Source organism: Fusarium redolens (genome assembly GCF_020744475.1).
Source record: "Fusarium redolens strain MPI-CAGE-AT-0023 chromosome Unknown BKA55scaffold_1, whole genome shotgun sequence".
Taxonomy (NCBI): Eukaryota; Fungi; Ascomycota; class Sordariomycetes; order Hypocreales; family Nectriaceae; genus Fusarium; species Fusarium redolens.
Window position 1 is genome coordinate 4,330,294 of NW_025763664.1, and position 20,458 is coordinate 4,350,751.

A 20,458-nucleotide genomic window follows, 5' to 3' on the forward strand; every position below is an offset into this window, starting at 1 on the left:
AAAAGTCGTTGTTGACGTATTAGGGAGAAGTTGCTCATAGGTCTCGCCTCATGCCACCAACTCTCCCTGCCTTCTCCTCAATCTTCTCATCAAGAAAGTCCATAATCTCACAAGTGTTGGTCAACTTCATGAGTTCTGCGCGCTCTTTTTTATCCAGAAGCGATGCCTTGTCAGAACCCATGCCAGGCGCTGTCATTTCCATAATGTGGTGTTGTACCAGCTTGAAAGGCACAGGAGCCTTTGCAACTTTGCACATGAACGTTTCAACAGCTTCCCATGGGCAAGCTGAGTAGCCAGCGAAGATGGCTGGATTAGCAAGGAGACCCCGGGCGGACATGAAACCAGAGAGATGAGTATTACTAGGGCGTGGCATGTTCACAGCGGAGTTGGTATCGTTGAGGACAAGCTTGTCTAGCGAGGGGAGGGGAGAGTCGTTATTGGTGGTGATGGTGGGTTGAAAGGGGAGAGTGTTGAGGTCAAAGACATCTCCAGAAAGAAGTATTGGGAGTGTTTTCGAGTACTTGGCTGTCAAGATCTCGAGGGCTTCGGTCCTGATTGGTGTGGTTGATGGTGTTGATCTTGTTCGTGGGTGAATTGTGATCCAGTCAATATGGCGGTTTTGTGGGTGACCTATCACGGTGTCTATGAAGTCCGTGGTTTGCCTAGATATGTCAGTGAGTCTATCTTATCTGAAAGAGAGGCTGTACCTGAGATCATTGTGAATCCTGATTTTCACACTCACACTTCGGCCTTTTGGACTATCAATGTCCTTCTCCAGGCCAACACCCCATCCATCACTCGCCAGACGCTGTCGAGTCTCAACGACCATATCCCTTACTAACTCACGATGGTTCATCAGAGCAGCACCTAGCGTCTCGGCACAGGCCCATGATTGAGGGCATCCGCAGTTGAGATCGACGCCTTGGGTGTAAGGGGCGACGAGAGCTGATGCACGAGCAAGTTCCAGGGGGACGTTTGCGCCAAACTGGACGATAGTTGGTGGTTGGTTTGGTGTAGTAGAGATAGTCAAATCTATTCATTATATTAGTCTGAGGCTTATATGTTGGCAAATTGCGACCTACCGCTGTCTCGGGCAAAACTGCTTCGATTAAACTCCTTGGCAAGGATCATAGGAGACCAACACAGGTCAACTCCATATTTGTGCACTGTTTGTCGAAATGCCAGCTAACAAATATGAGCAGTTTTCTTTGGTATTTCATTCACTGAAATGTACCTTTCCATATCGGACCATAGGCGCGAGAGCGTATAAGAAACGATCCTGCTTCCTAGCCACGTCAAAGATCTTGAGTGGACTATTTCAATATGTTAAGCATACCCTGGACATGTTGGGTTGATGATATGAACTTACTGGGCAGACTCGCTCTTTTCACCGATCGACATTTTGAGAAAGGATATAAGAGACCAAGAGTAAACTCTTATTAGTCGTGATGTGCTTCTTGGTCTGTAGTGACTTGTATACAGTGGTTGAATTACTTGAGAATGGAGGTTTTTTGTGCAAGTCGCGGCACGTGACCAGACTTTTACTACCCAGATGCTCAAGAATACCCGTGGAAAGAAATATCATAATCACAAAAGATGATAAGTTACGGTAACTGTCGTGATTATTATTTGTATATTGTCTATGCGATCTAAGATGCCGTTGCAATGACATAGTGACCGTCCCCAGAATCTTCTGACTCCACTGCAAATATGCTGTCAGCATCACCTTCAACCTCCTGAACTTCCCATTCATTCAGCAACTTCTCTCTCTCTACTATCACAGCCTCAAGCCACTTCTTCTCAGCTGCCATACGCCTCATCATCTCCGCCTCTTTCTCCTTACACGAGTCGTGCAGCCGGTGTTTGGCGCTATACATGAGCTCCTCTCGATATGTTCTGTTATCTTCGAGTTTTGCCTCCAAGACCTTGAGCTGGTCGGCTTTCCACTTCTGCCAGGCGTGATGTTTCTGATCCATACGCTTTCTCAGAGCGAGCATTGAGTTCTCAACCTCTTTGTCTCCGTTATCCTTATCTTTCCAATATGCTTTGAGCCGTTCGTGGTAAGCTTCTTCAAGCTCATTCTCCTCCGCTGCTCGAGCCCGGAAATCTTTATTCAGGGTGTTTTCCTTTTCAGTTATCTTCGCCAGCGCGAGTGTCTTCAAGTCGGACATCTCCGCCTCGTGTTTCATTTCCAACTCCTGCTTTGCAGCTCTAATGTTGATAATCATATTCTCAGCTTCCTCTTCTTGGTCAACATCGAGCAATACTTGTTGCAGGTCATGCAACTCATCGAGCACGATCCTCAATTCTTGATACTTGATTTCAATATCCCTTCGACGGATACTCTCCTGCCGTACTCTTTCCTCGAGCTCACGCTGCCGGCGTTCCTCTTCTAATCTTTCCTGTTCCACTCGTAGAAGCTCGGCCTTGAGAGCTTCATCACGTTCAAACTCCTCAATTTGCATAAGAATATGCCGCAATTCTTCGGCCTCCTCTAGCTCTTGGGCACGCCTTTCTGCACGTCGAGAAACAGCCCCTTCTTTCAGTGCCTGGAGGTCATCCATAGTACAAGTGCAAGTTCGCCATCGTCGAGAGCAAACGTAACAAAACTGGGTGCCACACCTACAAGTCATGTGTTGGCAAGCTTCCCTATGCTCAACCAAAGCATTGCAGTTAAAACATCGCTTCCAGCCCTCATCTTCGGCCAGTTGGTTTGTGAGATTCATATCGACATCTTGAGGGCAATCCTCTCCACCATGAGCGGGCCCACGGCATAACGTGCATGTAATATGAGAGCGATCGCATATTCCCTGACGCTTCCCTGGATAGATGCGCTTGGGCTTGATCCAGAGGTTGCAGTTTGGATCGCTGCAGTAAACACGGTCGCTGACGGGGAGCTCCCACTCTTTAGATCGTTCCTCAAATGTCTTTTTTAGGTCGGCAGGGATGAATCGCAAGACGGTCTTAATGGGTATCTCGTTCAGGCAGCACTTGGGTGGCCACTGTTGTTCATTCTGGCATGCAGCAGTAACCAGGCGAACAAAACAGTCGCGGCAATAATTATGACAAGGCACTTTGATGACGTCCTTGGGATGAAAGTCGTCCAGACAGGACACGCATTCACTGGGATTATTTAGTAGGAGAACCTCATGTATGTTACCAGAACTTACACTTCCTCGACGGAGTTTGGTTTAGTTGACAGGCTGAGCCCTTCTCTAGAATGCTCAGCTTCTGCAACTTGTTCTCGCAAAGCTTCAAGAGCGGCACCCGTGGCGCTACTCTCACCTCTCTCATCACTGCGCTGGAAGAAACGGCGAAGGGCGAAAAGGCGTCTCTTGTTAGCTCTTGCATCGGCCTTGGTGACAACGCTAGGACCAAAAGTTGTCATGAGAATCTCCTTTTTAATCTTGGGGGGAGGTTCGGTCTGACTCTTTTTCTCTTCCACTAGGGGTTCGGTGGGTATAATGATGGGCAGATAAGGCTCTTTGCTTTTGCCTTTCTCATTCTCTTCTTGCTGTCTTTGCTCCTCATTTTCTTTCTTTTGGCGATCCTCTTCGATAATTCTTGCGTTAACATTCTCAACTGAAGACTGAAGTATGTCGAGAAGGACTTGAGACGTGATATTTGGTGCCTTTCTCAATGCTTTTGGTGGATTGTATTTGTGCCAGTCGAGATCGACAATATCAAGATTAGGCAAGTTCCTAACCACCCAAGAAACTCGCGGCTCCCGCTTTTCCCCAGCAGTCTCAGAGCCATCGAGAACTCCGAAGGGGTCCTCGAAAAAAACGATATAATCTTCAGGCCCGAAGGCGCCAGGCATGAGGGGTTGTTCACGGCTCAACCCTGCCATGCCTGTTACTGTTGTCGACATGAAAGCACCCTCTCGTCCGGATACAAATATACAAGGCGCTAACCTGAGAGGTTAAGAATAACGTATGCCTCTAATGAGAAACAAAGCAATGGTATGTTTGACTGGCTGAACGGGTCGATGGTGTTGATCATGCGACGGATAGCTATATAAACGAGTTGATGGGTAGAGAGGTGTCCTAGATCTGCCTGCAGGCCAACCTATCCGATCCTGGTGGCCCTGTGTAAGCTAATCAACAATCCATATGTTGGTTGGACTCTGTCCAGAAAGCATGGGACCGTCTGTAGGCAAGGGGCTTCCAGTGCCTAAAGGTTGTCTTCAGGTCATGATATGACCAAACTAACTCAACTAGGCACTCTCCAAGCCCAGAGTCAGCCCTGAAGACAGTCTTGGAGAGAGGCTATCATGCTATGGAATGCCTTGGGGATGGAGCAACGTCCTGATGAAAGAGTGGCATGTGGCCAATCAGATGCCCCATCTCGTGGCACGCTCGCATTTTGCCTGGCCATCTCTGGATTTCTGCCGCAGAAGCGGGCGAAGTGGCACAAGTTGTTTAGGGGACCATTAGGAACGAGGCCGAGTTTCAGCTCATATTCCTAGCGTGCCTTAGAACGGTGCGCGTGGTCTGAAGTGGGAGAACTGTAGCCTGAAAGGGGTGAGGCGATGCTAATATTGGCGGTTTGGTGTAGCTGTAAGTGGTTGGATGAGTTCAGCACAACGCAGATCGGGCGTTGACACTGGAAGCTACAGTGGAATGGAACCCCTGGTTGAAGGTGGCCATTCCGCCTGTAATTCCGCAGTCAGACACATCGTGATTTGGCCATGTTAAAAGTATAAAGGAAGTTGATAACATTGATGATATTATCTCGACAGTTCGCACCTGTAGAATTATCCTCCATTGCTTAATATGGTAGAGACATCCATCTATTTGTCTTTGGAGTCACACAAGACAATCGGCCAGAACCCCATACTAAGGTAGATCTAGTCTCCACAATGATACTTCAATATTTCCCCAGCCAAAGGTATCTCGACTTTAGTGATTACATCAACGCCTCAATTACTCGATCGTGATTAACCGCGACCAAAAACAATCAGTAAATATGGCGCGCCTCTCAGGACTTCAAAAAGAGGTCCTCGCACTCTACAGAAACTGTCTAAGAGAGAGTCGGAAGAAGCCACAGGTATGGAAGGATTAGCGGCTATTCATTCGGGATCCCAATGACTGACATCGGACTTAGGCGAGTCGTTCACATTTTGAGAGCTTTGCCAGGTGGGCTACTCCCAAAGTTATGGGGTTTTAGTTATCAATACTCTAATATCTTCAATAGACATGAGTTCTCTAGGAACTTGGCCATCGATAAGCGCGACTTTGCCGCCATTGAATTCCTCTTACGGAAAGGACGTCGCCAACTTGAGGTCTACGGCTCACCAGGCATCAAAGACATAAAATAGGCGGCATCCAGCGGCTCCTGCCTCTCAGACCCTAACATTCAATTGGATGTCTTCGACTAAAATGATATGGCAAGAGATGTACAATTATCATCCTGTATAGTACCTTCCAATACTTGGCCGAGCAGGTTCTCGGAATCCTCACAAACCCAACATTGCCTGGGCTAGAATTCTCTCATTCATCATCAACACCAACTCATTGTATTATCACTCTATCATACCGACATAACCAAACCTCCTTTCTCTCATATAAACAACTCCTTGAAACCTTTATAGCTTGTGTATTGCAGAATGGTCATATCAGAATCTAACTCCGGCTCTCGCAACTCACACTTGCCCAGCAAACGGACAACTCATTCTGCCAGCGATAGCTCAAGGGCTCGTGGGCGTACCATTTTTCGACCACGACGAACTGTACGTGTGAGGTATCAGAGTACAAGCCAGGGACATCATGGCCATCGATCGAATTCATCACCACCCGATCCAACATCACATATAACAAGCCGAATAGGCCATTCTAGTAACGCTCTAGGTGCGGACGATAGCGTCGCGGAAACGCACTATAATGGTGAAACAGACTGGATGGATGATTTTGAGCCTGACTCTGCCGCCTCTGGACCAGGAAAGCAGCGCCAAACCCGCCCTACTCGTGACACACGACCAAGACGTGACATATCTTCGAGCTCTGAATACCCCTCAACAGCCCACTTGCTGGCTTCAAAGGACGCTCGCCGGGATGTCAGTGCCTTACATATGTCCGAGATGGGCATTTCAGCTCCTCCGAGAAAAGTGTCTCATTCGACTCTCAGAGGCCAGTTATCCGAGATGAAGGCAAACGCATGTCCTGCACCATTGCGAAGTCATGCTACAGATGTCTTCAACAATAGCCCTGTCCCCGAACGTCACCAGAACGTAAACGACGAACTCGTGGAGGCCATTTCGAGAAATATAGCCCAGCAACTACACATGCTATCAATCAAGGACCCAACCCTTCGTGGACGGAATGACCCGCAGCAGCCACTTTCCCGAACCTCGGATAGCCTCGACAATGAGTCGAGAACCTCAAGTCAAAGGGAAGCGCTGAATCGATTCACTCAAGAGCTTCAGAGATATGCTGAGCAGTCGGGTGCCAAAGGCAAGCTGCCGATACCTACTCCGACCCCACCCCGTTCTAGTACAAGCCTTCACACGATAGCAGCTCTTCTACCCTTTCGTTCAGAGTTCAAAGCTGCCGGGCTTGCGATTACTTCAAAAGACCAAAGGAAATGTTCCTCGCGCCGTTCTCCTGTTGGCAGAGCCAGAGCGATGATGAACCAAGCACCGCGATCTCATGTTGAACAACAGCATCTACTCCAAGTGGATGGTAATGCAGGGTGTCCCAGTTCAAGGACAGAAATCCCTTTCCCTGCCTCAAAAGACATGGACGAGTTCAGATATGCAATGGTGGACCAGTCCAAACCCCATAAGTCTCGAAGAAAGAAGGCAAAAGCCAAGCAGAAGGTGCCCCAGACTTGCTGCACTTCTTGTCAACTGGGAGATCTGTGTCAATGCAGTAGTGATTAGAATTGTCTGCAGCTCACACAGAAACCGAAACCTCTATATTCAGAATCCCTCAACAACAAGGCTTTAACTGGACCTACGGCCAAGCTTCCCCAACCACGAATGCATACGTATCCCGAATGGCCCAATATTACATCTGTGGAGAGAAGGAAGTCGCATCAGCGAAAGAACCTCGACAAATGCACGACAAAGTCGACTTCCCCAGCTGCACGAAGCACGCAAAAGAGGAGGCAATCAAACCGGGCTTTTTTCACTGGGCGAAGGACACCTACGATCTACTCGAGCGTGTCATTGGAATCGGTCATCCAAGATAATGCTGGCCCATCCTCAAACAACCACCAGTCCCGTGCAAGAAACGACATTTGTGCATACAGGAATGGTAGCCAAGGATTTGACGAAGAGGAGAGCCCCTGTATCAGACCGGTGCAGACCTCGAAAGATCTCAAGCAATCGACATTGGTGCAACCTCGCCCCAGACGCTGCCATAGCTTAAGTGCTGATGTTCTTGTCCCACAGCAATTGCATCCCACAAAAAAGTCCAGTAAACCGTTGCCGGAACTCCCTCACCCAGATCCGTCATCAACAGCTACAGAACAAAGCTGCAGACTGTCTGTTGATGATGATGTCTCACCATCTACACCGAAGAAGGACTTACTTGATAAAGGGAAAGCAAGGGTATCATCGGACAGAAGAACCAAGTATGTAGGCTCTCCCATATCGCCAAATCATGTTACTGTCTGTTCACGAGGCTTTTCTGGTCGAAAGATTGGCCGACCAAACGTACCAAAAAGAACATCGTCCATTCGAAGTCTTCGAGCAGCCAACCAAAATTATGACCAAGGTGAAGTCCTAGATCGCGATGTGCTGAGGGGTCTCCATGTTGCGGCTTCAGCAGCTTGCAACGAGCAGATTGACTCATTCATCCATGAGAAGACTGGCCTACACATTCGACAATTTCTGGCTGATCTCATGCCGCTTGAGAGTCTGGGCAACGAACCAGTGCGGGAATCGAAGAAAGAAAGGTCGAAGAGAAGGCGGGCAGACATCAGGGAGGTGAAGCGACGAGTGAGGAAATCTCGACAGATGGGAGAACGCGCCGTGGTCTAATCGTTGGCGAACGAGGCGTAGCAACTCATTCTTCCAGTTTCAGCCATTCCTGTGTCTTTGGATGCAACGGATACATTGCTACACTTAGCTTAGATAAGGAGATAAAACCTTACCCAGGCTTGTATGATTGCGGTAGTCTCATTCAGTCATGTGTCAAGGAATAACGAGTGGTGCTATGAGTAGGTAGTCTAAGGCATCAATTTCAAACATGGTGTACGTTTGAGTGGCTGCAGGGGTTGACGTATGATGCTTCCCCGCTCAACCTCAAATCTTGGCCTCTTTTGAGTTTATGATAAGCACATCAACTCAATATGTTGTCGCCATTATAGTCAATTTGATACATCATTATACTCTTGCCTTTATTAATCACAGATTATGGATTCTTTGCGGTTGTCTCAATATGACACTCAGGCTTTGCGAGCCAACTTCACCTTGTATGGGAATCATGATGACGAACACTTCCTAAGATGTTGGAAGCATCAAACGTGCAAAGGTTGCCTTGCAGCTTCACAATGTGGCTGGTGCCCTTTTGTAGGGTTTCACTTCTTAACAATTCCCTCAAGTAATACATACTCATAGAAGTTACAGACATGGTCATGTGTACCGAACACTAGTAAGATCCCGCTGCTCGCACCAGCTTATGATGAGAATGTCTGCCCACACTGGGCCGAACGGTGGGAGTTACGGACAAGGCCCCTCGGGTGCCAGGTTTCGTCAATAACTAGTCTCACCGCTATCGTCACCATTATATCAACACTGGTCTTTGTTCTGCTTGTGGTCTATCTTGTGATAGCTACCCGATGGTTCTGGCAGTATCACAAGAAGCATCCTGGTTGGTGGCGGTTACGGAATCAACGCTGGGCGAGGATGTGGTTACGAGCTGGAGAACTTGAGCCCCTACTACCAGGGAGCTGGCCGGATAATGGAGGTCCTTAGGAGAAGATCTCAAGGAGCAGCCCACAACTACGAGATTTTAAGGAGTCACGATACAGACACCAAGCGATTTTTGCAACTGACACTCGATATCCTTCAACCGGAGCTGACGGGAGGGATAATAGCCACTTCGTCTGCTTCCTGGATCACTGTGTCTGAAGCACCCTCCTCACTAGGCGAGTCTACATAATCAAGGTTGACAGTGACTAGACAGGAATCGAGGATCTTGGCTTTCATGCCAGGATACTTGGACTCGAGCTCGGCGAAGAGCTTCTTGAGCGGCATCGTGGCTCGCAAAGCTTCATAATCTTTACCAGTGAAAGAGCTAGCACTGGCAAAGTAAAGAACATTGAAATGTCCAGCTGGAGGCTTGGGAACCGAAGACATTGTGGAAGTGAGGTGCCTAGAAAATTCTTTTTGTATGTTAGCCAGATGGCCAGAAACAGAGTTCAGAAGCAAGTGGTGAATGAGGTTTTGGATCAGAGATCTTGGTGATAAAAAGGTACATCAATGTATGTTTCAGGTAATACATGCTAAAAAGCATCATTCCAAATAGGATCGCATAAGAATGAATGTTAACTTACCACCAAAAAAAAAAAAAAAAAAAAAAAGTTGTGGGAGCTTTGCGCTGTCGAAAGAAAATTGTTGGAGGTGGAAAAGAGAGGATTTTCTCTGATCGCCCCGCCGAGTTTGAGGTCAGAGAAGTTGCACGTGACTAAAATTCACGATGTGAAGCGAGGTTAGTTATGGAGACGCAGATTGTCAGAAAAAAGAGGTATAATATCTCCAGTTGCTAGGTCAACGCTGAAGCTCCGAGGTCGTTGAGATCGTATCATAACACTTGTTGATTGGAAAACTCCCGGTATGATTTTCCTGCCTGAACTGAGCTGAGCTTCGAAAGGATCGGAGCCGTTGTAACAGAGGGAGAATACCGCGGAGAAAACAAGAAATGAATTTCACTTTTCTTCGGATTCCAATACTGCAGAAGAACAACTGTTCTGGGATTTTTTTCGTTATGCCAGACCAGATCCGTCCGTGTGACTCCTCTAACAAATGAAACTGGAGTGTCATGTGCAGCTCCAGGTCAATGTCCCAGTCCCAATACAAGGCGTGCACGCCATAGCATTAGCATGCATAGACCATCCGTCGTTGACCGTCTTCCAAGAACCCCATGCTCCCCAGAATGCACATTTATCGTAGTCGTCGGGCCTCACGCTCAGACTCGAGGAGGCAGAGAATGTCGTCCTCACGGACTATGGTGGTTGTACGTTAGCATTTGTAATCCTATACTCTTACTCTTGAACCCTCGTTTAATTGCTGGAGGGTTTCGAGAATTAAATCGTACCTGGGCCCTTGACGTTTCGGATGATCGATCGGGTCTGGTCGTCCATGAACTCGACGCGGACCTGGGTGACACCACCACGAGAACCTATCCATCTAGTCAGAAAATCCCTTCTTCATTCTTTCGTTTCGAGATTTTTGATATCTTGTTTCATCGATATCAAATTTCGGGAAGAGACGCACCGGTTCGGCCGAGAACTCGGGTGACCTTGACGAGCTTGACGGGCTGCTTGGAGGCGTCCATTGTTGCGACCTGAAGAACTGGTGAGCTGGAGGGGAATAGAGAGCGCGGTGGTTCGAGGAGTAGCCGTACTGTTGGGAATTTGGGTGGATTGGGCGGTGGTCGCGAACGTGAGCTGAAGAAAGAATGAACTTTTTTCGTTTGCAAATCAATTAATTTGGTGTGCCAAACTGCCAAAGCCCTTACCCCCCACCAAGAGTTCGGTGTGAGTGAGCGGATTAACAGTTAAGCCGATTGCTTTCAGCCACGTGGCGCAGCTTGGGGCTCCTTGAGCGAGATGACCACCATGTATCAAAGACAAGGACAGGAAGAGGCTTGCTTGATGGGGAAAAGATCAGATGTTTTATTTATTTGGATATTCAAAGACTCAACTGCATAGCTTCCTCGGTAACTTGATTTATTTGCTAGGGTATCAGATCAACGCATCGTTATTCATAAATCTTCCATCCTCTCCTCCAGATCCTTCACCCATTCCTCCATAACTTGCTTGTTCTTCTCAATAGACACACTACCGTCCTTTACAGCAGCCTCAATCTTCGCAAGGCCTTCATTCCACTGCTTCAGTTCCGCGGCCATCTCTGCCTGCTGTCTCTCAATGCGAGTCAATGTCTCACTCGCAGTGGCAGCATCAGAATGAATTGCTCTCAGTGATCGCAGTCGATCCAGTAGAGGTGGCAGGATAGGAGTCAAGTTCTCAATCGTAGGGAGGATACCATACAGAGCATTGATCTTGGCTTCCTGCTCAGTCTCTTCAGTCTGAGATGAAGAGCCATTTCGACCAAGCTCTTCTCTCAATGATCTGGCCTTCTCCCGAGAGTCATTCAGCTTGTCCTGCTCTTGGGCAAGTGTTCGTACTCGGCGACTGATTGCATCCAAATTGGCGGTAGAGGCTTCGGCGAGCGTAGAAATCTGCTTGTTCATAGAGTCCAGAGTAGGCAGAATTGCACGTGGAAGACCATTGGCATCAGCCTCTGGCATCAATGAAGCATTGATTCCCAGTCCCTTCTCCAGCATCAATAGCCGACGGTCGAAATCAGTTGCCTTGGCTAATGCATGGCTTTGTTCATATGTCGGTGCGTACGTTAAGGTATAAGTTGCATCCTCTGCTGAAGGTGCCTCGGTCTTCTCTTCATGACTTGAAGTTTCATTCGTCCCTGGAATCCGAATCGAAGTTGGGCGACCGGTGGGCTTCGATATCTCGTCCAGAACTTGGCTGAGGGAAGTCAGTCTGTCGTCACTGGTAGCAGCGCTGATGTCTTCCTTTGTTTGAGATTCTGCTTTTCGCTTTGCATATTCGTTCTTTGCTTCTTCCACTTCGCGCTTCAGGCGGGCAATTCGGCGTTCTAGGCTCTCGTCGTCGTCGTCGTCGTCGTCATCAGAGAGGTCGCCAAGCTCCTGAGTACCGTCCTGCAGTATTCTTTGTCTTCGGCTGGAGACCTTGTACGACTTGCGTTTTCCGTCAACTCGGTCCGAGAAGTCGACTCCGTTCGCGTCAACGTGGGTGGGAAGAAAGCGAGAACGCGCTTCATCTATTCGCAGCCGGGATCGAGAGATACCAGGCGTCTCATCCTCGATATCGTAGAACTCGTCGTCCGAATGGGTTCGACCGGTGGTTGTCTATAGATTACGTTAATGGATATCCACCGTATCTGTAGCATAAACAAGCTCACAGGGACTGTAGAGTTGTCATCTGTGAGCTCTGGGGTCTCATAGATGTCTGGAGCGGAATCCTAGGCAAGGTAGTTAGCATGTTTGAGTTCACTTTGTGTCAAGGTAACAACTCACCAGATCTGGAAGAGCGGCGTACTTCCGGTTGAGAGCCATTTCCACTACCAAAAGAGATTTGAGGAGTAGCCAACTGATACGTCAACCAGGACCTTTCGGCTACAGAGCTTTATTCTGACCCAAGCTTGTTGTATATTGTAAGGTGAAGGTATATTACTTTGTACTTCGCTTCTGACAACAATGGAAATGGCAGTGAAACCAGACACTGTCCAACCAGTCATATCCCTTTTCGGCTTCCGAAGGGGTTGAAGCACTGACCGTTAGCGGGCCAATAGAGCTGATGCCCACTGTTTACTTGCCTGTCCCCTGACGGCGCTAGACCCTACCTACCTAAGTTATTCAGCCAGGGCACCTCAGAGGTGGGTTGCAGGGCAGGCGCGTTTAATCAGACGCGTGCTGACTGGGCGAGTGGGGAATTCCAGCAACATCTCAGTGAACCTGGCCAGTGAAGGAAGGAACAAACACAGTTGATAAGTTGCTTGTTAAGGAGAAACCCGCCTTATCAAATCCTGGCTTATACATCCACATTCTTTTGATTTCCTTTTTTGCTCTGAAACGTCTCATGGTGATGCTCTAGCTTTTGGGGTTCTTTCCTTCTCCCTCGGAAGCGGCCCAGACCTCAAATCTCTCACCACCTCATATAGGTTCATTTCAAACCCCTACCTTTCCATCTAGGCTTCTCGAAAAGAGAGGCGATCTGCAATGGCTGGCAGAGTGACGGGGTTAAGCAGACACCAAAAGCCACCGCCACTTCTCTCCCAAACTCGTGGTTGTGAAAAGCGAAAGCTTGAACAGCAACCTGACGATGTCAACGCTCTACCTATGTCTTCCGAAGATGAGGTAGAAGACGATATACCCTCAGCCGCGGATTTCAATCTGAGACCAAGTGGCTCTCAGAACCAAACGCCCATCGAGCAGTCTGATGATTCCGAACCAGAAACTTCAGCTCGTGGAAATATCAAACGCACAGCCTTCAACAACCCGAGTAGCAGTAAAGGTCGTAGGAATGTCACTCGGAAGGTGAATCAGAAGGAAGAAAAGGGATCGACAGCTGAAAACCATACGGAAACGTCTTCCTCGACCGTGAAGCGAAGGAAACTTGGCGGCAAATCCGGGGGTGGCTTAACAAGTCAATTCAAAGACAATTGGGGATTTACCAATACAGGCAATAGCAAAGCGAAATACGGGAGCTCACAGCCTCGAGGATCGCAAGCTCCTGGTGGCTCGCAAAGTTCTCAAGTAAAGAAAGGTTCGTCGAATTGGCGACCGTGCCACTTTCTTATTAATCCATTTGTAGGGAAGTTAAAGGTTTCAAAGGGCGAGCTTATACATGAGAAGACAGAAGAAGACGACTTCTTACATAGCTCCCAGACGGAAGAAAAGCCGACCTTCAAACCTGTTTCACAAGAATCTTTCAGTAGTCCAACGAAGTCGGGGGTCGCTTTGAGGCCTGTACCCAAGGATGACTTGGGGACCCCCAGAAAGGGAGGGAGGATAGAAACAAAATTCACAAGCCGTGGTCTATCTGCTACTCCAACAAAAAGCCAGGTAGTGCACGCCACTAAACTTTCGCAAAACGACACTCGCAGGTCACGCTCGTCGTCTCAGAATCGAACGGGCGTCTGGAAACCGCAATACCCCCCCAAAAAACCAGTGGACCGACCTAGAACGCCCGAGTACAAGCCAGCCACATTTGTTGCCCCAGCCGAGATTGATGGCATGCAGACCAGCAATAACGATATAGGGAGCTTATCATCGCCAGTCTTATCAGATCTAGATGAGCTCAGCGATACGGAAACGATCAATGAGGCGCCCTTCGAAGATGAGAATAGCATGGAAGATAGAATGACGAAATGCCCGTGGTGTGGGGACCTGGTATCGGAACAGGCACTTAAGGATTATTCCAAGGGGAAGAGGCTGAATGTGCAGATGCAAACAAGGTTCTGTGCTAAACACAAGAAAGAAACTGCCATGGAGACATGGCGTGAAAGAGGCTATCCTCATATTGACTGGGGCCGTCTTGAAGGCCGGCTGGATGACCATCGAGCATACTTGGCCAAAATCGTTCATGGAAAACACTCTTTTTTCCGTGATGTTCTGGCAGAAAAGATCGAAACAGGTCAGGCCAGGTCACTCAAGAAGGAGGGGAACCTCAACCCAGGTTACTATGGCCCAAGAGGCTGCAAGCTTATGTGCGATTACCTTGTGGAGGAGTTCGGTGAATCGTTGAAAGAGAATGCCACAAAAGATCGTGTCATCGCTGGTCGTGGCTCGGCGGCTTTTATCCAGTCGGTGTTGGTTGCTGAACTTGCTGTACAATTGATAATGGAGGATATGGATGTGTCTGCCTGGGAGGCTAGAGAGATTATGGAGGAGAGCAAGGCTCTTGGGGAGCTGATCCATGAAGAAACATGACATCTGAATGTGAGAATTCAACCGGCAAATAGATATCTTTACATATTTTACATCAAGAATCTACAATGCTTATGCCCCTTGTCCGATGAGATGCATGCATGCTTGCCTATTTACTTTTGCTTCGTATACTGAATGGCATGAAAACAGAAATTTGGATTTCGTTATATCGGAGGCCAATGTGGCCGTCTAGGTCTAATCGCAGCTCTCTGAACTGGTCAGAATATGATACATGTAGATTCTAGTCAATGCTGACATTTCGCCAGGTCTTCATTGCCGATCTCTCTATCCACACCGTTCTATTGTTCCTTCTTTGTCTTGAGGGAAATGTCAGTTGTTGTCTGCATGAAGAACTGTCGCTCAATAGCCTTGAGTATCTCGTCGAGAAGTCTGTATCATGTTAGTTGATGATAAAGTAGGTGAGGAACAGCTGAAACTTACACAACAGGAGCACTGATGGCGACAACTGCCTTCCATTCCAGGACGTTCAGAGGCACGATGGAGAACAGGCCTTGAAGGAAGGGAATATAGAGGAGGGCAAAATGCAAAGCCATGGACAGAGCGATGGCATAAACGAGCATCATATTCTTCCAGAGAGGCAGAGTGAGGAGAGACTCGCTAGATGACAACGCGTTGATGGCGTTGAACATCTCAATCACAACCAGAATAGACAAGGAGACCGTTGAAGCTGCCTTGGCCATGTCGTTGGAGAACATGGAGCAGCCAATTTCAGGGAAGTCAGCTGAGCAGTGGTGGAAGCGAGTAAGCTGGCGGAAAGTGATCTGGGGACCCTCCGGGTTATACATAAACCACCAAGCATAGCCAGCAACCGTAGCGAGACCAACATAGGTACCAATGACGAGATAACGGAAGAAGAGCCATCCGCCAATGAGAGCTTCATCTCTCTTGCGAGGACGACGCTTCATGATGTCGTGGTCAGGAGGGTTGAACGACAGAGCGGTGGCAGGCAGACCATCGGTGACGAGGTTAACCCAAAGAAGTTGAACAGGAACCAGAGCCTCGGGCATACCAAGAGCAGCCGTCAGGAAAATTGAGACGACCTCGCCAATGTTGGAAGAGATCAAATACCGGATGAATTGTTGAGTGTTGTTGTAAATGGAACGACCCTCCTCGATGGCTACCTCAATAGTGGCAAAGTTGCTGTCAGCAAGAACCATGTCGGCGGCCAGCTTAGAGACATCAGTTCCGGAACCCATAGCAACACCGATATCGGCCTTCTTCAGAGCAGGGGCATCGTTGACACCGTCACCAGTCATAGCAACAACCTCGCCAAGAGATTGAAGGAGATCGACCAGTCGAGATTTGTGGCTGGGTTCAACGCGGGAAAACAGCGAGGCACGTTTAGCTGCTTCAAGTTGCTCGCTAGGAGACAACTGGTCAAACTCGCGGCCGGTGTAACTCTTTCCAGTAAGATCCTCATGCTGACCAAAAATGCCAATCTGGCGGCAAATGCTTTCAGCGGTGTTGCGGTTGTCTCCAGTGATGACGATAACACGAATGCCAGCATCCTTGCACTTCTGTACAGCGCCGGGAACCTCCTCTCTGGGAGGATCAAGCATGCAGACGAGGCCGAGGAAAGTCATGTTCTGTTCAAGCTGGGCATATTGTTCGGTAGAAGAAGCGGAGTGAAGAAGAGGATTGTCAGCCACCTTGTCAATGCTGGCGAGAGCGATAACACGAAGACCATTGTTGCCATATCGTACAATCTCGCTCATTAGGCGGTCTGCAATCTTCTTGGTGAGTGCAACCTTCTTGCCATTGGAGCCAACGAGAGTTTGTGTGCAGCGATCGATAACGGATTCAGGAGCGCCTTTGACCAGGAGTTTCTTATCATTGCCCTTTCCAACCAAGACAGACATGCTCTTGCGATCCCGAGAGAATTCGTATGTAGCAAGGCGAGGTAGTTCCTTCTGGTAGGCTGCGCTGGCATAATGAACACAATCTTCAGGGCGGGTATCGGCAGGGGCGCAAGGTCCAATTTTCTCAACCAAGACTCGAAGAGCACCCTCAGTTGGTTCACCAATGCTGGAGAAAGTAGCAGATCGAGAATCATAGGCAAGCTGGGCGTCGTTGCAAATGGCAGCTACCTGTGTCATTTGGCGGATAGTAGCAGAAGAGTTGGGGAGGTCCTGAACGACGACACCGTTTGACTTGATGGCTCCACGGGGTGCGAAGGTAGTACCCTCGACATCGAGCGCGTTTAGATCACTGCCATCTTCGTTGAGATGCAGAACCTTGCTAACGCTCATCTGATTGGTGGTCAAAGTACCGGTCTTGTCAGAGCAAATGACGCTGCAGCTTCCAAGGGTCTCAACAGAGGGGAGGCTTCGGACGACAGCATTCTTAGCAGCCATCTTCCTAGTTCCAAGAGCCAAGCAGGTAGTGATAACAACGGCCAGACCCTCAGGAATCGCAGCAACACCAAGGGAGACGGCAATCTTGAGGTAGTAAATGGCGCCCTTGGTCCAGTTGCCGTGGCTAGGATCATTGAAGTTGGGAATGTTGATGAGCCAAACCAGGATGCAAATAACAGTAATGACCTTGGCCAGACTGTCGCCGAAGTCGTTGAGCTTCTGCTTCAGGGGTGTGGGTTCCGAGATCTGCGCAGTAATGCTTTCGTGAATATCTCCGATAGCGGTGTTAGGGCCTGTGAGAACAACAATGGCTCGAGCGCGACCAGTTACAACAGTTGTTCCAGAGAACAACATGTTGGTCTGGTCCTGTAGAACAGCTTTCTCATCTTCGATAACGGTAGAAGCGCGTTTACCGACACTCTCGCTCTCTCCGGTGAGAACTGCCTGGTCGACGGAGAAACTGTTGCTTTCGATAGAAATAACTCGACAGTCGGCAGGAATACGATCACCAATAGAGACTGTGACGATATCACCGGGGACTAGCTCTTCGGCCTTGACTCGTGAAACATGACCACCATTTCGCACCACATTGGCTTCGTTGGCTGAGTATTCCTGTAAGGCGGCGATAGCCTTCTCGGCGCTGCTTTCCTGGGAGACTCCGACGACACCGTTGAGAATGAGAATGGTGAGAATCTGTAGGAAATAGGTCAGTGGTTTGCTTAACGAGAAACAGACAGGATCAAAAAAGCGAATCTGTACTTACAACAACTGGGTCGACGAAAGCACTCCAGCCTTCTTCTTCGTCGAAAAGTGCCAGAATGAAGGAGACAGCGGCGGAACCAAGAAGGATAATGACCAGCTGGTCCTTGAATTGCTCTAGGATAAGCTCCCACAGAGGAGTAGGAGGCTCCTCAGGAATAGCTACCAAAAGTTAGACAGTCCAAAAAGCTGGCCGGGCTACTGAGAGTATCTGACGTACAGTTGCGCCCATGTTTGTTGCGTAGCTCGGTGACCTGAGAGTCGCTCAAGCCTGTAGCCTCGTTGACGTCGAAGTTGGCGAGGACATCGCCAACTGGTTTCGCGAACGCGCTCTCCATAGTGAAGGCAATGCGCAACGCGAGCGCTCGGAACGAAGTTGAATCAAGTTTGTATACCGAGTAGTTGACAACGAGACGATTTGCGACAAGAGAGAGAAAGGGTCACGTAAACCTTGAAGCAAGGAAAGGAAGGTAATGCAGACGTCAGAAAAAAAATGACAACACGTAGAACCTGAATGAAAAAGAAAGTGTAGGAGAGAAAGATAGAAGACACGGAGGCAATAAACTAATCACCGGTTTCCAATCCTGTCATGGAACAGTTACAGTAAGGTAGATTTGTCAAGACTAGAGAGGCAAGGCGATGAAAGGGCCCACGCACGTGGCAACCTCCAACCTTGCAGTACAGATTTTATTCTTACTAATGGTGGAGTTTGCAGTGAAACCTGCTTCTTCGGACTAAGATACTAGACAGAATCTGAATCGCGAGACCATCAACTTTTCCGCTTCCGTCTTTCGTTCGAATTCTCAAGTCAAGTCGCTTCTTCATGGTCGAAAAGCTCAACGTGTTCGTTTCCGTCTCGGGCAGTCGGCATGTCTCTCCTGTCTTCTAGCGTGATAGTAGCGCATCCCCACAATCTGGGAGAACCACTGTAAACCCTCCTGAAAACCAGGCACCAGTCCCCTGAAAACCGATTCAAGACTGTTCTCCCGCCGAGAAACCCCAACTCGATTTTACCTTTGTTGAGCCTAGCTCTGCAAGCACCGCCACAATGCCGAGCCAGTTAGCTTACACCTTACATCACGACAAGATACAAGTTGAGTCTTTACTTGCCGAGCATATATGCCAAGTTGTCGATTGCCGAATAAGCCGCTCTCACCAATTGAAGTTGAAGGTGAGTATGGGTAAGTCAGAGGGTCGGTGGAGACCGACTACATATCTATCCATGAAGATACAATACTCGTAAGCTTCTCAGGTCAAAGCCATTTCATCCCGGCCCGGTATCGCCGACTGACTCAAAATAGGGCTTGGCTGAAAAAAGTTGGTGGTCATAACACTCTTCGTGGGGGAACAAGACATCATGCTTGAGTCTGTATTGTAGATCTTCTATCAAGCGTGATACTTTTAGAAAACTCATTTCTCATATGAAATACCATAGTATATATTGTAAGGAGTGCTCAGATATCTAAATTTCAAGAGCATTTATGCTGTGGTTAGTTTACTGTACAGATATAGATATAGATGTCTAATATAAACACCACCGTAGGCCAATATGCTTGATCTTGCATCCGATATTTTATTTCCGCCAAGTGTCGACCTTGATCATGAAGTCACACACAGTGCATTACGACACGCTTCTCCACTTCAGACTGCCAGGTTCATTAAAATCTATTGAAAGGAAATCATTCACGTCGACTGGTACAGGATACGGCAATGCGTTATCGGGTAGTGATCGGTGTCACAATCAACTGGCAAGTTCATAAATCATGAGCACAATACAACACGCATTATCTGCGGCTCGGGAACAGCAATGAAAGATTGCAAGCGGTCCTAGAAGTTTATCTTGTTCCTGTACTTGACCCCGTGGCAAGAAGTTCAGCTCCTCAAACTTCTTGATACATATCATGCACTGACGATGTCCAACCATCAAGCCACGAACAAGATGGTCACACAATCATGCTCCCAGTTTCAGATTCTTTCAGCCTCTCCAACCTCTTATATATAAACAAGCCGCTGATATCAAAGCCTCTCGCCGCCACATCAAAAGGACATTGAGATTCTTAGACTTCTGCTTCGGCCTTGGCCGTCAATAGTACGAATTTGCAGCCAGCCCTGAACTCGTAATATCTCGTGGCCGCAAGTAATGAAGCCGGCTTTATGGAACAAAGGAACCTGTTGGCCCATCATTTACTCAAAGCATATTCTGAGCTTGAGGCTTGATCCAATTGGCCTTTTGGTCTCGCTGCATTACAACTCCTGGACTCGGGCATCAATATTCCCGTCTTCAGTGCTTCCAGCTTCGCCTTGCACCAATAGGGCCATGCAGGCGCCTCTTTGTATCACCACTTCTCGGCCGTGATACTTTGGCTCATCGTCACCGGCTGTACGATCCCACAGCCTAGGATCATGGGTGTTGAATTTCAGTCGAGCCAATGTGGCCAGGCAAGACTGCCTGGCTGGATAGTTTGAAAAGCTCATATTTCTTGGTTTCGGAGGCAATTCTCGGCGAATTCGACCTGCGTGGTCGCTCATCGCTCTTGCATGGCTTCTTTTAATACGCCATCCAGGAAGGAATGTCCCGAGATACTGTGTCTCTCGGTCCGCACCTACCTTTCCTTGGGTAAGGTAGGT

The 20,458-nt window shown here is 48.4% G+C and overlaps 9 protein-coding genes across 9 annotated transcripts; 4 read left to right on the top strand and 5 right to left on the bottom strand.

Moving 5' to 3' along the window:
* Window positions 1-34: 34 nt before the first annotated feature.
* On the bottom strand, window positions 35-1,401 carry BKA55DRAFT_496334 (uncharacterized protein; the record flags this gene model as incomplete). The annotated part of the gene is made up of 5 exons (XM_046186362.1): window positions 35-662; window positions 708-1,032; window positions 1,083-1,185; window positions 1,235-1,313; window positions 1,370-1,401. 5 exons carry the CDS (start codon window positions 1,399-1,401, stop codon window positions 35-37), a joined length of 1,167 nt encoding a protein of 388 aa, XP_046057133.1.
* A 248-nt stretch (window positions 1,402-1,649) lies between these two features.
* Window positions 1,650-3,820, bottom strand: BKA55DRAFT_498869 (uncharacterized protein; the record flags this gene model as incomplete). Its single annotated transcript, XM_046186591.1, has 2 exons — window positions 1,650-3,123; window positions 3,171-3,820. The coding sequence occupies 2 exons, from the start codon at window positions 3,818-3,820 to the stop codon at window positions 1,650-1,652; spliced, it is 2,124 nt and encodes a 707-aa protein (XP_046057134.1).
* Window positions 3,821-4,733: 913 nt separating this feature from the next.
* BKA55DRAFT_659132 (uncharacterized protein) lies at window positions 4,734-5,398 on the top strand. Its single transcript, XM_046197533.1, has 3 exons — window positions 4,734-5,049; window positions 5,107-5,138; window positions 5,197-5,398. Exons 1-3 carry the CDS (start codon window positions 4,969-4,971, stop codon window positions 5,318-5,320), a joined length of 237 nt encoding a protein of 78 aa, XP_046057135.1. The 5' UTR covers window positions 4,734-4,968; the 3' UTR covers window positions 5,321-5,398.
* BKA55DRAFT_588817 (uncharacterized protein) lies at window positions 5,382-7,984 on the top strand (the record flags this gene model as incomplete). Its single annotated transcript, XM_046194842.1, has 4 exons — window positions 5,382-5,398; window positions 5,594-5,731; window positions 5,839-6,799; window positions 6,902-7,984. The coding sequence occupies 4 exons, from the start codon at window positions 5,382-5,384 to the stop codon at window positions 7,982-7,984; spliced, it is 2,199 nt and encodes a 732-aa protein (XP_046057136.1).
* Window positions 7,985-8,036: 52 nt separating this feature from the next.
* Window positions 8,037-8,967, top strand: BKA55DRAFT_43932 (uncharacterized protein). Its single transcript, XM_046186056.1, has 2 exons — window positions 8,037-8,515; window positions 8,573-8,967. The coding sequence occupies exons 1-2, from the start codon at window positions 8,360-8,362 to the stop codon at window positions 8,918-8,920; spliced, it is 504 nt and encodes a 167-aa protein (XP_046057137.1). The 5' UTR covers window positions 8,037-8,359; the 3' UTR covers window positions 8,921-8,967.
* A 46-nt stretch (window positions 8,968-9,013) lies between these two features.
* On the bottom strand, window positions 9,014-10,502 carry BKA55DRAFT_683432 (ribosomal protein S28e-domain-containing protein; the record flags this gene model as incomplete). Its single annotated transcript, XM_046198502.1, has 4 exons — window positions 9,014-9,330; window positions 10,132-10,170; window positions 10,263-10,346; window positions 10,442-10,502. The coding sequence occupies 4 exons, from the start codon at window positions 10,500-10,502 to the stop codon at window positions 9,014-9,016; spliced, it is 501 nt and encodes a 166-aa protein (XP_046057138.1).
* A 292-nt stretch (window positions 10,503-10,794) lies between these two features.
* On the bottom strand, window positions 10,795-12,485 carry BKA55DRAFT_551470 (Dynamitin-domain-containing protein). Its single transcript, XM_046191366.1, has 3 exons — window positions 12,285-12,485; window positions 12,170-12,229; window positions 10,795-12,116 (listed from the first exon to the last, which is right to left on the bottom strand). The coding sequence occupies exons 1-3, from the start codon at window positions 12,321-12,323 to the stop codon at window positions 10,932-10,934; spliced, it is 1,284 nt and encodes a 427-aa protein (XP_046057139.1). The 5' UTR covers window positions 12,324-12,485; the 3' UTR covers window positions 10,795-10,931.
* A 192-nt stretch (window positions 12,486-12,677) lies between these two features.
* On the top strand, window positions 12,678-14,780 carry BKA55DRAFT_551473 (RTC4-like domain-containing protein). The gene is made up of 2 exons (XM_046191367.1): window positions 12,678-13,533; window positions 13,582-14,780. The coding sequence occupies exons 1-2, from the start codon at window positions 12,987-12,989 to the stop codon at window positions 14,697-14,699; spliced, it is 1,665 nt and encodes a 554-aa protein (XP_046057140.1). The 5' UTR covers window positions 12,678-12,986; the 3' UTR covers window positions 14,700-14,780.
* A 215-nt stretch (window positions 14,781-14,995) lies between these two features.
* Window positions 14,996-18,168, bottom strand: BKA55DRAFT_683435 (uncharacterized protein; the record flags this gene model as incomplete). The annotated part of the gene is made up of 4 exons (XM_046198503.1): window positions 14,996-15,086; window positions 15,138-17,764; window positions 17,835-17,992; window positions 18,051-18,168. The coding sequence occupies 4 exons, from the start codon at window positions 18,166-18,168 to the stop codon at window positions 14,996-14,998; spliced, it is 2,994 nt and encodes a 997-aa protein (XP_046057141.1).
* Window positions 18,169-20,458: the final 2,290 nt, after the last annotated feature.

Excerpts from the sequence above, each read along its gene's own strand:
- BKA55DRAFT_551470 (XM_046191366.1), bottom strand. The coding sequence starts at position 12,323 with ATGGCTCTCAACCGGAAGTACGCCGCTCTTCCAGATCTG. Across the intron at positions 12,230-12,284 it reads ACGCCGCTCTTCCAGATCTG|GATTCCGCTCCAGACATCTA; the intron begins GTGAGTTGTTAC and ends TACCTTGCCTAG. Across the intron at positions 12,117-12,169 it reads ATGACAACTCTACAGTCCCT|ACAACCACCGGTCGAACCCA; the intron begins GTGAGCTTGTTT and ends CGTAATCTATAG.
- BKA55DRAFT_551473 (XM_046191367.1), top strand. The coding sequence starts at position 12,987 with ATGGCTGGCAGAGTGACGGGGTTAAGCAGACACCAAAAGCCACCGCCA. Across the intron at positions 13,534-13,581 it reads AAGTTCTCAAGTAAAGAAAG|GGAAGTTAAAGGTTTCAAAG; the intron begins GTTCGTCGAATT and ends ATCCATTTGTAG.
- BKA55DRAFT_43932 (XM_046186056.1), top strand. The coding sequence starts at position 8,360 with ATGGATTCTTTGCGGTTGTCTCAATATGACACTCAGGCTTTGCGAGCC. Across the intron at positions 8,516-8,572 it reads AATGTGGCTGGTGCCCTTTT|ACATGGTCATGTGTACCGAA; the intron begins GTAGGGTTTCAC and ends TAGAAGTTACAG.
- BKA55DRAFT_659132 (XM_046197533.1), top strand. The coding sequence starts at position 4,969 with ATGGCGCGCCTCTCAGGACTTCAAAAAGAGGTCCTCGCACTCTACAGA. Across the intron at positions 5,050-5,106 it reads AGAGTCGGAAGAAGCCACAG|GCGAGTCGTTCACATTTTGA; the intron begins GTATGGAAGGAT and ends CATCGGACTTAG. Across the intron at positions 5,139-5,196 it reads CATTTTGAGAGCTTTGCCAG|ACATGAGTTCTCTAGGAACT; the intron begins GTGGGCTACTCC and ends TATCTTCAATAG.